The following is a 14,524-nucleotide window of genomic DNA, read 5'->3' as shown; positions in this document are numbered from 1 at the left end:
AAAAAAACATAAGATCCAGGAAATAGGGATTACAGACTAGGAAGAAAAGAGAGAAAATCCCCAGGAGAAGGGCTGTGTGGCAGACCAAGAAAGCACATCTCCGAGGAAAAACATTAGAAGTGACAGACTGCTTAACGTGACTGACTTTGTGGGCTATGGGTACTGTCAGATCATGGGAAAAATGTGGGAAGAATTAGCAATTGGTGCAAAGAAAACTAAGAATACAAAAACAAGGCAATTATTATCTTTAGGTAAAACAAACAGAGAGGAAGCGAAATTATAGCAAATTTCAGTGCTTGGCTGTCATTGATGTTTAGACAGGCATAATAGTGTCAACACTGAATAATATCTGCTTACCTACGAATTCAGTGATGAGATGGTACAGCCACTGTGGAAACAATATGGCAGTTCCTCAAAAATTAAAAATACAGTTAACACAAGATTCAGCAACTCCACTTCTGGGTATATACCCAAAAGAACTGAAGGCAGGGTCTCAAGGAGATATTTGTACATCAATGCACATAGCAGCATTATTCACAGTAGCTAAAATGTGGAAGCAACCCAAATATCCATCGACGGATGGATAGTAAGCAAAATGTCGTATACACATATAATAAATAGAATATTATTCAGCCTGGAAAAGGAAATGCTGTCACATGTTACAACATGGGTGAACCCTGAAGACATTACGGTAAGTGAAAAAAGCCAATCACAAAAAGATAAATACTGTATGATTCCACTGAGCTGAGGTACTTAGACAAACACACAGAGACAGAAAGTAGAACGCTGGCTGCCAGGGGTTGGATGAAGGGAGAACTGGGACTTAAGTGTTCAATGGGTAAAGGGTTTCACTTTACAAGATGAAAAGAATTATACGGATGGATGGCGGTGATGGTTGCACAATAATATGAATGTTTTTAATAGCACTGAACTGTATAATGAAAAATAGTTAAGAGGGTAAATCTTATGCTATGTGTATTTTACCACAATTTTTTTTTTAAAGTGAAAACAAAATCAATGATGAGAAAGAGAATAGTAGCATAAGAAAGCTATATCCTATATATTTACCAGAATAGAAGGTCAATAGACAATGTCTAATATTGATGAATTGAAAGATAATGGTATGCTCATTTTATTTAGAATATGGAAATATATAAATGACATAAAAAAAATTGTTGCCCCTATGGAGAGGGATTGTGTTGAGTAGTAAGAGAATCATTGTGGGTTTTTTTTTATAAACCTTGTAATACTTTTAATCTTTTTGTAATCATGTGCATATACATTTCTTTAATTTTTAAAATTTAGACGTTACCTACCAGAATTTGGGTTAGTGGTAGTGGTGGTGTTTTATCTTCCATCTAACCCTGCTCATATTTACAATTATTAAAACATCAACAGAAAAAAAAATTCAGAAATAGCCAGATAAAGGCTGTGCCAAAAAGACACTAGAATGCAAAAATTCAAAGGCGTACACACGTGCAACTAATCAACCACAAACAGATGATTCTTATTTTAAAAACACTCATAAAAATTTAGTAATTATAAAATTTAGTAAAGTCAAACACTTTCATTTTACATAATCAGTATCCTTTATTTTTAACAACATTCATATGCACATAATAGGCTAGGTGGCAAGGAGCTAATGTAAAAACAGATCATTATAGATTAGTTCTATTAAACCCCAAGAAAACCCAGACTGGAGAAAAGGATGCAAATGTCTGAGAATCCCTTGGGGCAAAGTCAGAGGATTCCCATCACAGGAGAGAAATTTATATACCAAATAAGCATAGAGGACCAGGCTAGCAGGAGAGATGAAAACCCTAAAGTCACGGTTCAGATGAAAAGGGAGCCAAGAGGATCAGGAGCATGTGGCCTTGGAGAGCATTGCATCCATTGGGACGAATAATACCAGCGACACACTTTGGTGACCAGTGGAACATGCTGAATCCAGAAACGAAGAGATTCCTTGTAAAACTGTCAAATTATGTCCTGGCCGTCAGTGGGAAAGAGATTCTGCATTAAAAATATTCACTTTGTCGAAAAACAGCTGTGAGGTGATGTAAGGGCACTCTACTTTGTTGGTCATGAAAGCCAAAGAAGCAGCGTTTTGAATCGAGGCAGAAAAGGTTCCATCACCGCCTGGCTGTGAAAGCCTGAGCAGGTGCCTGTCCCCTTGAGCATCATTTTCACCCACTTAGCACATGTGGCCTGAGTCTTGCTTACCTCCCTAAGAATCAGCTCATCACTTCAAGCCTCAGCTTTATTTCCTTATAAAAATGAACCAATGACTAACCCTCAAAGTCATCACTGTCTCTGTCACATCCAGAGCTTTACTGTTTACTTCATTTTCCTTCAATAGCCTTCCTCTTCCCTCCCCCCACTAACCTTCCCCACCCCACCGGGTCAACTTTTCTTTATCCTCCAGAACTTGGTGCAGATGACTTCAAACCTGTGCTACCTCACCCCAGAGCACCCAGGATGTCCCTTCCCATGGTCATTAGCATGCCATCGCTGCTGTAACAAAGCACGACAAACACCGGCCTATAGTAACAGAGTTTATCTCACAGTTGTGAAGGTTAGTTTCTGAGAGGGGTCTCACTGGACTAAAATCAAGTCGTCAGCAGGCAGGACTGTGTTTCTTTGTAGAGGCTCTAGAGGTGAATCTGCTTCTTTGCCATTTCCAGCTTCTAAAGATCGTCACATTCCTTGGCTTGTGGCCCCATCTCTTCAAAACCAGCAGAAGGGGGTTCAGTCCTCAGGTCACGTCTCTCTGACCCATTCTTCTGCTTCCCCCTTCCACTTTTAAGGACCCATTAATGGAACTGGGACCACCCAGATGATTCAAGATAGTCTCCCCATCTTTGGGAGCCACGATTCTGCCTATTTCATTATACTGTACCTACGATCTCGATTGAAAGTGACCGTTTTCTTGTCTGTTTAAAGTTTCTCAATCATCAATGCACTTAGTACCCCCAGGGCATGCATACAGTAGCAACTTCGCAAGCATTTATTGAATAAACTAATACAAAAGTAAGAATAATACCTCCCTCCCTGCAATATTGTAAAGAGAAAATGAGGTATACACACATAAATGTATAAACATAGCAAACACTCAATAAATATTATTTTCCCTAACCTTATATATGAATTTGGTGAAATACTGAGCAATTGTTTTTTTAATTAATTTTTTAAAAATTAATTTTGTTTATAGCATGCAAATGTGCAATTGAATAATAAATGTTCTGGGGAATCTTTTAAGTTCACATATATCTGGTGTCATTTTTCTTCTCATGAATGTAATCAACGACTAAAAATAATGAACATACTGAAAACTAAACTCTGCTTACAGCAGTCGAAATTATCTTCATTATAATAAACATCATTTAAAATGTTTATAATCATAGTATATATATACTGGGGATGCCAAAAAATGTATATACATGACTTGTATTCATCTTTTGTTATTGGTATATATTGAGTATTACAATTTTAATAGTTTTTTTCTTTCTTAAAATGTGTATACATTTTCTGGCACACACTTTATTACACAGGCTAATAAATTACCATTAATGCCACTGGTGCAGTGTTCACAGAAGAAAACAACCTAATTCTACCACCTCTGCCACTTACTAGCTATATGGCTTTGGGTAAATCACTTCAAATCTACATGTTTTTTTTTTTTTTTTTTCATCCTTAAAATAAGTTGCTTGGACTGGATGAGTAAAGGACCCATTTCTGAATTTCCAGAGGTCCTTTTACAACTACATAATCCATCACATCACAGAGACTATAAAACCTGCTAGAAGAGTTCCTCCATTCTCACCCCCACCTCCAGCTTCAAATTTAGCTTCACTGAGAATCACGGCATGTAAATAAAATGTTACTGACGGGAATAGGTGCATGGCTGGGATGTATTAATATGGACGTTCCCGAAGATGATACTCAGCTTGGAACTAATATTAGTCGACAATTCTCAATGCAGAGTTTGTATCTGGCAGTGTTCTGGTTGTTACAGCTCAAGCAAGATGAGAAGAGAACTAGTGGACGTTCTGAAAAATGTAATGAGAGAACATAGGGAAAGTAGAACTATAATAGAAAAAAATTATTTTAAGTTTAGAGAATTGTGGCTACTAGACAAAGGCAAAGAAGAGAAGTTTTATAAAAATCTTTTTTCACCTATAAATCATAAAGAATAAGGACAGGCTAAAAACCTAAAAGATACAACATTTGACGTTAAAAGGGTAACTTGAGCAGAAAGAAGAATTTTTACTTCCAACAGAAGTAACAAACTATAGATTCTTTAGTATAAAAAATGGTGCACACTAAAAACATAAATAGCTTTCATAAAAGATTAAAGGAATTCATGTGTGACAGATTTATAATAGTTTACATTTAAGGGAATTGGGATTTTTAAAATGTAAACTCTTAGCTTTTAAAGAGATTTCTGTTATAAAGGCAACTGATGTTACAAAATAGCTTACAGTAACAATCAAAATAGCTTACAGTTATTTTGTAGCATAACAAAATGTGGCCACCCACATAACTGACTTTTTAAAATAGTTTAAAGATGTTAAATAATACTTGATATTTTAAGCTACAAAATATATTGTTTAATCAAGTGTTCATGGTCAAAAGAGTGAACATAAATAGATCTTTTTCTTTTTTTTTTAGACATTAATGAAAAAGAGCATCTTAGGAACCCTCCACAGATATGTGCTGCTAAATTTTGATGTACTTAAAAGGTGACCTGTACAATTACATGAGATTTAAGTATATTTATCTTATTTAGAGCAGAAAAATAGTAGCATCAGTAGTTTTAGTGGCATGTAGAACACTGAAAATGAGACATTCTTTGAGCTTTTTCAATGGGCACCTTCACAAGTTAATTTTGTTCTTTGGTAAATAAAATAACATTTAGCTGGAAAATCTATTATAATACCATTGGGGGCAAATGCAGTTGATTGAAAGAAGAATTAGTCACTGCAGATATCCCCAGGGTGTGGGTGTGGGGTAGGCGGCCTCTCGAGCTTCCTAGGTGGTGTGGCATTAGCAGCTTAGAATAGCCTCCTTAAATCCCATGGAGTGAATTTTTAAGTGCCTGACAATTACCCAATCTTAATGTAATAAGAATAGGTCACCAAAACACCATAGATCATTGGGGACAGCTGCTATGGCATTCATTTTAAGAGCATAAAGGTTGAGCCTCGTTGATGATAGGCCATAAGACGCAATCCCAATATGAGTATCTTCTATTGGTCATTGTTAAAAGGAATTGACCAAATATACAACAGATAAAGGCTGAAGGAGAATGTTTCACTTTTATTACTCTATAGGGACAATAAACAACCATTACTGAAAAGTAACAACAGAAATAATAAAAGTTTCAAAATATACAACAAAAATAATTGGGAAAGCAATCAAAAGTAAATTCAAATTTTTGGAATGTAATCTGTTTTCATAATAGTCAAGGGTTTCACAAATTCAGTCTCTAGTAGACACAGTATTTATATAATCCTTTGTAAACTATGTACATTCTACATGTCCAGCTGGTCATTAATAATAAATCACTGAACATTCATTAGAAAGACACTGTCATTGCAAAAGAAGACAATAAAGTTCCTTCACTAGATGAATTTGTATTGGTGGCTTTCATATGAAACAAGGTCTTCTTAAATACTACACCTTTTCTTTCCAGGGTGGTTAGGCTTCTGCTAAGGCAGAAAACACGTAAATACAATGTAAATTTAGCACCCATGACGATTTTACTGAATGCTGTGGTCTAAATGTGTCTGTTCTCCCAAAATTCGTATTGTGTGATCTTAATGCCTAATGTGATGGACTTGAGCCTTTGGGAAATGTTAGGTGATAAGGGCAGAGCCCTCATGAATGACACCAATGCCCTTACAAAAGGCCTAAGATAGCTCTCTGGCCGCTTCTGGCATGTGAGGACACAGTGAGAAGTCTGGGACCAGAAGAGGGTCTTCACCCAACCACACTGGCAACCTGATCTTGCACTTACAGGCTCCGCAATTTCTGTTGATTATTAGCCACCCAGACTGTGGTATTTTGCTACAACCGCCTGAATGGACGAAGATACTAACAAACAAAGTTGCCTGTTCTAAAAGGTTCATCTGGTAATAAATAGTTAGACGATCTTTATTGCATTCAGTAAATCACACAATCACCTCTTTTATCATTAATGTATTTGGTTGGTGCAAAAGTAATTGCGGTTTTAAAGGTTAAAAATAATTGCAAAAACTGCAATTGCTTTTGCACCAACCTAATAAGTAGAGACTGTTCAAAATGACTACAGACAAACAACTGATAGTGACTCGAGACCCTCTGCTAATTTAACCGTAGACACTACTGTAACACAGACTATGGGCAATGGATTTCTAAGGAAGATGTAATACGACAGGGCATACAATGATAATGTGGGTAACCTGTTACTGAACACATACCATGTACAGGGAACTTTTATACATAATTGGTGATCCTCACAATAATCCTACACGTTAGATGTGTTCTCCACTTTAGAACCAAGGAAAGTGAGACTCAGTGATCTGAAATAACTTGCTTAAGATTGGTAAGTCACATAGATGGTAACTGAATAAGTTGGGACTTTAATCAAGGATTGCCAGATGCCACAGCCACGTGCTTTCCGTTCTTCCTGCACAAACCAGGACTAGCCTTAAAAGAGTCAAGGCAAAATATGGCTTCCAAGGGATAAGGGCAAAGAGAAAAATAAATAGTAATTGATGATATATGATAGTCTTTGCAACAAACAGTTATGTGGTCTCATTTCCTTTATAATATTGCAGCATAAATAATTATATGTATGTATATTTGTGTGCATGGGAGTATGTGTGTATATACATATATATACCTATGTGCATACACATACATTTACATATACATAGGCAGTCCAGAGTTAAAATAAAATTTCAGACCCCAATCCAAAAGTTACTATAAGCACATTTCAACTATCGCTATCTCAATTTGCACTAAAACATTTGTTAACTGGCATTAAGAGATATAAGGGAAAAAATTTCACAGGTTAAAAGAATAATGGCCAAGATAGGTCAATTAGTTTAAAATGTTAGAGACAGACCTGTTGTAATCAGAAACCAAAATATTGGGAGCCATTTCAGAATTACAACTTTCTGTGCATTAGAAAACTATTATGAATGTATCTATATGACATATTACCCCCAAGTAGGGTCTAAGGCAGCAAACACATTACTCTTTCTGCAGTAGGAACAAGGCTACTCACACCAAGCAGGATAATAAAGACTATAATAAATAGTCTCATGTCAAGTCAAAGCTTTCTGTTATCACAGAGTATTGGATTTTGGCACTGCCGATAAGGGATTGTCGGCCTGTAACTCTGAATGGCCAAATTACCTAGGCCAATTGCAATTCACAGAAAACATTTCCTTTGAAAGCTGATATTAAATGTCACACATTATGCTGCAATAACACTAATGCATGGGTAAGTACAATAACGCTTCACCCCTCCAGAATTTGGCTGCCAATAATATCTATTCAGAATAGAGTGGGGAAATAGCAGGCGAGCTATGGTCTCGGGCCTCTCAGCGGCCATTCCAGAGGGCACGATGGCCACACCCTGGAGAGTGTTACATTAGTCATTGCAGAGGCGCCCATATCTTTAATCAGAGCTGGCTTCTAAACTCAACTCAGATAAGAATCAGTAAGTGGAATCATTGGACAGATCCAAGAGGTGGGTACACAGAGCAATCACCAGCAGTAGCTGACATGCTGATGAGCAAAGAAGAAAAATAAAACTATTTGTGAACAAGGTTACGAGCCTGAGCACACAGACACAAAGGCTTGGGTTCCAATCCCAGCTCTGCCTGTCGGAGCTGTGGATCTTGGATATTGCTTCACTTCTCTCTGCTCCAGTGTATTCATCAGCATAGTGCTGATGAAAACGCTGCCTGTCTCCACTGGTTGTTGTGAGGATTAAATGAAATAGTGCATGTGAAGAGCTGAGCACAGCGCCTGACAATGAGAAGATACCCAATAAAATTTACACACTAAAAATACAGCACAAAATCTCACAAAGCGTAGCAGCCTGCATAAATTTACCACCAATTCGTTAGAATGCAGAGCATGATCATAATTTAGTATAGAAACATATCTTCTTGGTTATGCTGTGTGACTCTGAACATGTCACTGAAACGTCTCCGAGCCTGAAAGCATTAGATCAGACGAGGTATTCTTAACTGAGCTGACAGTGACTCTTTGGCAGGGTGAGGTGGGGGAGGGGAGTGCAAAAAATTTACTCTTTTTATGTGTAAAGGACAACTATAAAATACAGAAACAAATACACAGTATATCACGGTATTAAAATTGCATGGGGGCAGGGATCTGAAAAGGCTTCTTAGGGGGTCGACATAAAGAAGGTTGAGAAAATACTGGTTTAAATGAACCGTAAGAGTGCGTGCATCTCTTAAAGTTCCTTAATTCTGTCTTCACAACAATAATGCCAAGAATTCAAAAATGTTTAATATTCGTTCACACACTTTGTTTAAGAAGGAAAGATTTGTATATTCTAGGAAAATCTCCAATTAAAACAGTTAAAAACTGTAAATATCATTGTGTTTAAAAGAGAAATTCCTCTTAATATTTAGAAATCCCAACTGTCCCTCATGAAGGGATCCCGTGAGCTGCACTTTTGTTGTATTCTCCCTGCTTTACAGATAACAGTATACCCAAATCATGTCTAAGTATTAATATACTTAACTGTTTCCCCCAAAAAAATGGAGAATGAAAATAAGGACAAGTATTGTAACTACCATAAAATTGGAACACGGTGGCTGCCTTAGCTATGATAAATGAAAGACTACCTTGGAATATAATTCATTTTTAATTGCCTCTTCCATCTAATCTAACTAGTGATGTAGACTGTCTTAAAATATTTACAAAGTGAAAGCAAGAAAAGAATTGGAGGTGCTAAATAAAGCAGGCCACACATCCGTACGTGATCAATTTTTCTGGGTATTGTTTACACCAAAAACAAAGTCATAACTCTTACTCATGAGTTTTGGAAACACAGATTAAGTATGATTAAGGACCATCTCTCTTAATGTTAGAACTGGTTTTAATTTAATTGAGATGTAATTGACATACAAACTTGTATTAGTTTTGGTATACAATGTAATGATTTGATATATGCATATTTTGCAACATGATTAGCACAGTAAATCCAGTTAACATACATCACTACAGTTACAATTTTTTCTTGTGATGAGAACGTTTAGGATCTACCCTCTTAGCAACTTTCAAATGTACAATACAGTACTGTTAACTATAGTCAGTTACCATGCTGTATATTACAGCCCCAGAATATGTTTATCTTCTAACTGTAAGTTTGTACCTTAAAGCTATTTTTTTAATTAATTTATTTTTTTCAATTACAGTTGATATTCAATATTATTCTATATTAGTTTCAGGTGTACAGCATAGTTAGGTAGACATTTAATTTACCAAGTGATCCCCTGATAAATCTAGCACCCACTTGGCACCATACATAGTCATTACAATATTATTGACTATATTCCCTATGCTGTACTTTACATCCCGTAACTATTTTGTTAATTATCAATTTGTACTTCTTCCTCCCTTCACCTTTTTCACCCAGACTCCTACCCCTCCAAAGCTGTTTTTAATTCACCTTCTTCCCTGCTTTAGTTTTGGGATACTTATTATATAATATACCCTAATAATCTCTTATAATGAAAGCTGTATAAAATACTTACAGCTGTATAAAATGCTAGGAAGATCAGTATTATAGCTACGATCTACTTTAACCACTTATGAAGTTTTGTATTTGCTACCCCAGTCACTTCCTCCAGAATCCTAGGTCTTTCCAGCCTCATACTCATGCCTATATTCTTCCCTCATAATTCTCTTCTTTGAGTTTTCCGAAAATCCATTTTAGAAATTCTAACTAAACATGACATTCCAAAAACATATAAAATGCTTCCATGTCAAACTGTTATTAAATGCTTGGCCATGCTTTATTACCAGTAATATATATCATAAAGTGTTCTAACATTATCCATTTTATTCATTGCAAAATAAATGTGTTTTGAAATCTCTGATTGCTTTCAGGCAGTTGCATTTGAATATATAAAGATGTGTGTGAAACCATAATTTCCCTTAGACGCAGGCACTCGCAGCGCTATGCAGAAGGTAAACACATTTTTACTGATGATGAATATAAATATGCCATCTTAAAGAGATGCTAACCACTGTTTACAGGTCCTCAAATCCTGTGTTCAAGTGACAGAAAAATCTCTCTTATAAATACATATGCTATTTTAGACTATATCAAATTATACTGACTAAACAGAGTAATGGAAAGAAAAAATAATAAATTAGTTGAAGCCCTAAATAGACAAGAGCGTATTTCAGAAATCTAGTGTTGGATCATGTGTTCTCAGCCTCAACTGAAGATGGCCCAGCCAAATAGGACACTATTTCAGTTACCATTAAGGACAATATGAACCTAATGCAGGTATAAATACCTAAGTGTTCCTTACCATCAGAGTACTACAAGATATACTCTGGGTAGTATCAAGAGGGAAAAAAAAATCACACATAAATGACAACTGGCAAGGTTTAGACTTATTCAAGGAAAAACACCATTGCAGAAATTGAAGTCGATTCTGTACAAATATACATTCTGTGTAAGTATGATAAGACTAACTCAGTACAGTATAAAAATAGAAACAATAATAAAATGTACTTCTAGTAGTCACATATTTTGGGATGTTTCCATGAGAAAGCCAAAGCAATCAAATTCTTAACTTCACAATATACATTCGCCTGCCAGGACCTTAGCATTACCTTCGTTTTAGATTGATCCATGATGTTTTTAAATACTCGGTGGTTTCTTTAACATTCCTCGTGTCATCATTACCATATTCCTCCAGCAGCTTCTGCAGCACGTTATCGAATGCCATTACAATACCATCTCCAGGACCCAGTTCTTGAAGCAGTATCTAAGGTGTAATTTCAGGTGTAATTGTTAGACTTGGTCACTCAGTAACCAGTATTACCAAGACCTGGGCTTCCCTGTAGCTTTTACCATATTTTAGACACAGATATCAAAAGAAGAAAAATTACTGGACAAACTCTTGCATCTAAGCTTAAACGAAAACAATTACAGAAGTAAAAAAGAAAAATGTCTAAGAAAGGAATCAGTACATGGGAGATGACAGTTAAAAAACTATTGTCTTTTCCTCTTTCAGATATTTTATTTCCTCAAACCATTGGTCTTTTCTCATTCCTTCTGCTATACATCTGATCCACATAGTAACTGCATTGTACAGGAATGAATCTACAGTAGAGTTCCCTATAAGTACCAACAATACGGAAATCTTCTCTCTTTCCCCTCAATCACTGTGTATGTTCATAAAGTTAACTGCTTTGTGGATCAAGCAGCAAGCAAGGTTTACTGAGAGTTGCTTGAATAGCTAAACTGATGCTGAGTACATCCATTGGCATTGGTTTCTTAACACACTTTTTCAATCTCTGAGAGCCCCTGGATCAACATACTTCCCCATGAAATCTAAATGACAAATGAACATTCTTATAGTGTTTTGCAGCAATTGACAGAAAAATCCACCCTAACATTTCAGAAGAAAATAACCATACTGTTAATTAGCAAAGAATAGTCTGAATACCAGGATCGAAGCACTGATGTCACTTTTTAATCGTATTCCTTTAGTTAAGTGTCAGGGGCTTTGCCGATTATTACTTTTGAATCATTTGGTGAAAACAATCAACAGATATCATAAACACAGTGAATGATCCAGGAAGTCAGGACACCCGGCCACTTGCTTTTTAAACTGTAACCCTGGAAAGTCTTTATGTATGAAGAACAAAAAACATACTTTCATGTTTTAGATTTTGATTCCCACGTATTATATTGCTCACAAATGTACACTTTCATCACAGGCTATTAGAAGGGTAAATAAATGTTACTCCAAAATGTAACCTAATAAACCATAACCTCTAATTCAAGAATATTTTCTATGATTATAGAGATAATTTAAAATACCACTTTAAAAATACCATAAATGTTCAGTATCATCAACTCTACAATCAAACTGATCACATTAAAGGTACCTACTCTGATGATACTGATAAAACAGTTTGGTTATGAAGGTATTCAAAGAAACTGAATTTACTTATTACCTGATTTGTTTACCACAGTGCCCCTCAAAGAAAGTCTCAGGAAATTTCATAAAGAAAAATAAACTTTAGGGTCAATGTGGAGGGAGCAAAAGGAGGGTTCCTGGGATTCTGAAAATGTTCTCTTTCTAGGTGCTGGTTTGTGGGTATGTTCCATTTGCAAAGAATCAGTGACCTGTAAATCTAAGATATATGTACATTTCTATTTGTTATACCTCCAGAAATTTTTCAGAAACCTTCATGGTCAAATTCTTTATATAAACTTCAATGTATATTCTAAGACCTTGGGAAAACATCATGACAAGAGTCCGAAAAAGTACAGTGAACAGAATAAAAAAGTATATCAAATAAATAGATATGGCCAAAAAATATCCACCGACTCTTACTTGATTATCAGAAATCTGTTTGATAAGTGGATCCCTTCGGGCTTGTTGAAGAATATACAGGCGAGCCTCATATTTTCTCATAAGTTCTTCAGTCTCTTCCCTGTGGTCATCCCACTGCAGGCTGTCAATCACCATGTCCTCCAGCTGTTGCTGCCGTAACTCGACGCCATGCTGAGTGTTATCCCACTGGTTCTTGACCTTTTCCACTGGAGGAGGCATTATAAAAAAAAAATTTGTTTTTAATTTTAAAATCCCAGAAAGCAACTATCAGGAAAGGAAAAAAAATACCTGATACCAAATTTAAAACAAATAAGGCTATCAATACAAAAGAGAAAGGAAGCAAGTTACTACGTAAATTTTAAAGGAATTTTAACACATCAGTCATACTAGATACAACTGATATATTAATGAAACCATTCTTGAAGAAAAATTCTTAAACTCTATTTTAAACACACTACACTATCTCAGGATAAAAATATCTACTATTATAAATTGATAGAGCAAAAAACAGTAAAATAATTTCCTATCTAATTTTATATTTACAGAACCGGCTTTGATGACGGTAGAGTTTAACAGTACTTTATGATAGAACTTTAAGGCATATACAGTCAGCTACCATCCTCAAAAAAGATGCTCTAAGGTAGCTTTAATGGTAAAAGAAAAACTTGTTAAGACTACTTTTCACATTTGTTTTATGTAGCATTACAGCTGTCTAAAAGGAAGTATTTTTCTATGCTCAAGTTCAAGAGTAACCCTAAAAATAAAGTAGATTCAAATTTTATGTATCCAGTAATTCTTTATCATAAAAAGAAAATTCCATATTGGCTCTTTTCCTGTCTATTTTATTGTTGTTTCTTTCCATTTCTTTCATTCTCTCTTTCGCTCTTTCCTTTCTCCCCCCTCTCCTCTTTCCCTTCCCTTCTCTCCTTTTCTCATTTTTAACATGGAGTTAAGAAAAAAGAGATCTAAGGAAATAAACTTTTGATTAATTACTCCAGGGAAAGTTCATGATCTTGAAGTACCATTAAGCAATAGCTTTGAATATCTTCAACAATCCATTGATAATAAATAGGTAGAGAGTTAAAAAACAAACTTCTAGAAGATGTTCTGAATGCCAGGCAGACTTAGGGCTGTGGTTAAGTACCAGGCCAAGAAGAACTTAACTATAAGACAACATTCCAGCTGAGTCAAAATGGAACATTTTGGTAACATTCTTGGGATAATACAGGGTTATAGTAAACCAAGATTGTTCAGAAAGCTGGAAATTATACTTACATGTAATAATTGTAAAACAATTTTCAATGGCTTAATCTATTTTATACCATCTGAGTAAAAGTTAAGTAAATTGCTTAAGACTGTAGACTTCCAGTCAAGATGGCAGAGTAGGTAAACACTATGCTCACCTCTTCCCATGACCACCTCAAAATTACAAGTAAATTATAGAACAACTACCTTTGAGAACTACTTGAAGACTAGCTGAACATAAGTGCTATAACTAAGGATATAAAGAAGAAGCCACCTCAAGACTGGTAGGAGGGGTGGAGACACGAAACAGGCAGGTTCCATACCCATGTCCTGCGGTTAAGAATCAGGAGGGATAGCTCAGCGGTGGAAGTCTTCCCTGAGGAGGAGTGAGTGGTCCCAGCCCCACACTAAGCTCTCCAGCCTAGGATCCTCATGCCAAGAAGAGGTCTCCCAGCAACATCTGGCTGTGAAAATCAGTGGGGATTCCATTCAAGTGAAACAAAGGGCTGCTATAAATCCAGGTGTCCTCTTAAAGGGTCCGTGCAGAGACTCAGTTGTTCACAAACACTTGCCCTAAGCTCCAGAAAAGTGACAGCAGCTTGAAAAGCATTAGGGACATATGGGGAGGAACTGAATTACCTGGCTTCAGGGCAAGGGTTGGAGAGGCA

General features: G+C 36.0%; 1 protein-coding gene across 1 annotated transcript in view; it reads right to left on the bottom strand.

Moving 5' to 3' along the window:
• Positions 1-14,524, bottom strand: part of UTRN (utrophin) — a 463,855-nt gene that overhangs the window by 230,829 nt on the left and 218,502 nt on the right. The window contains exons 49-50 of the mRNA XM_074333962.1: positions 12,612-12,817; positions 10,876-11,030 (exon numbers count right to left, since the gene is read on the bottom strand). Of these exons, the coding sequence (XP_074190063.1) occupies positions 10,876-11,030; positions 12,612-12,817 (361 nt within the window). The remainder of the gene's footprint in view (positions 1-10,875; positions 11,031-12,611; positions 12,818-14,524) is intronic.

This window comes from Rhinolophus sinicus, linkage group LG05 (genome assembly GCF_036562045.2).
Source record: "Rhinolophus sinicus isolate RSC01 linkage group LG05, ASM3656204v1, whole genome shotgun sequence".
Lineage (NCBI taxonomy): Eukaryota > Metazoa > Chordata > Mammalia > Chiroptera > Rhinolophidae > Rhinolophus > Rhinolophus sinicus.
This window is presented reverse-complemented; position numbering and strand designations above follow the sequence as displayed.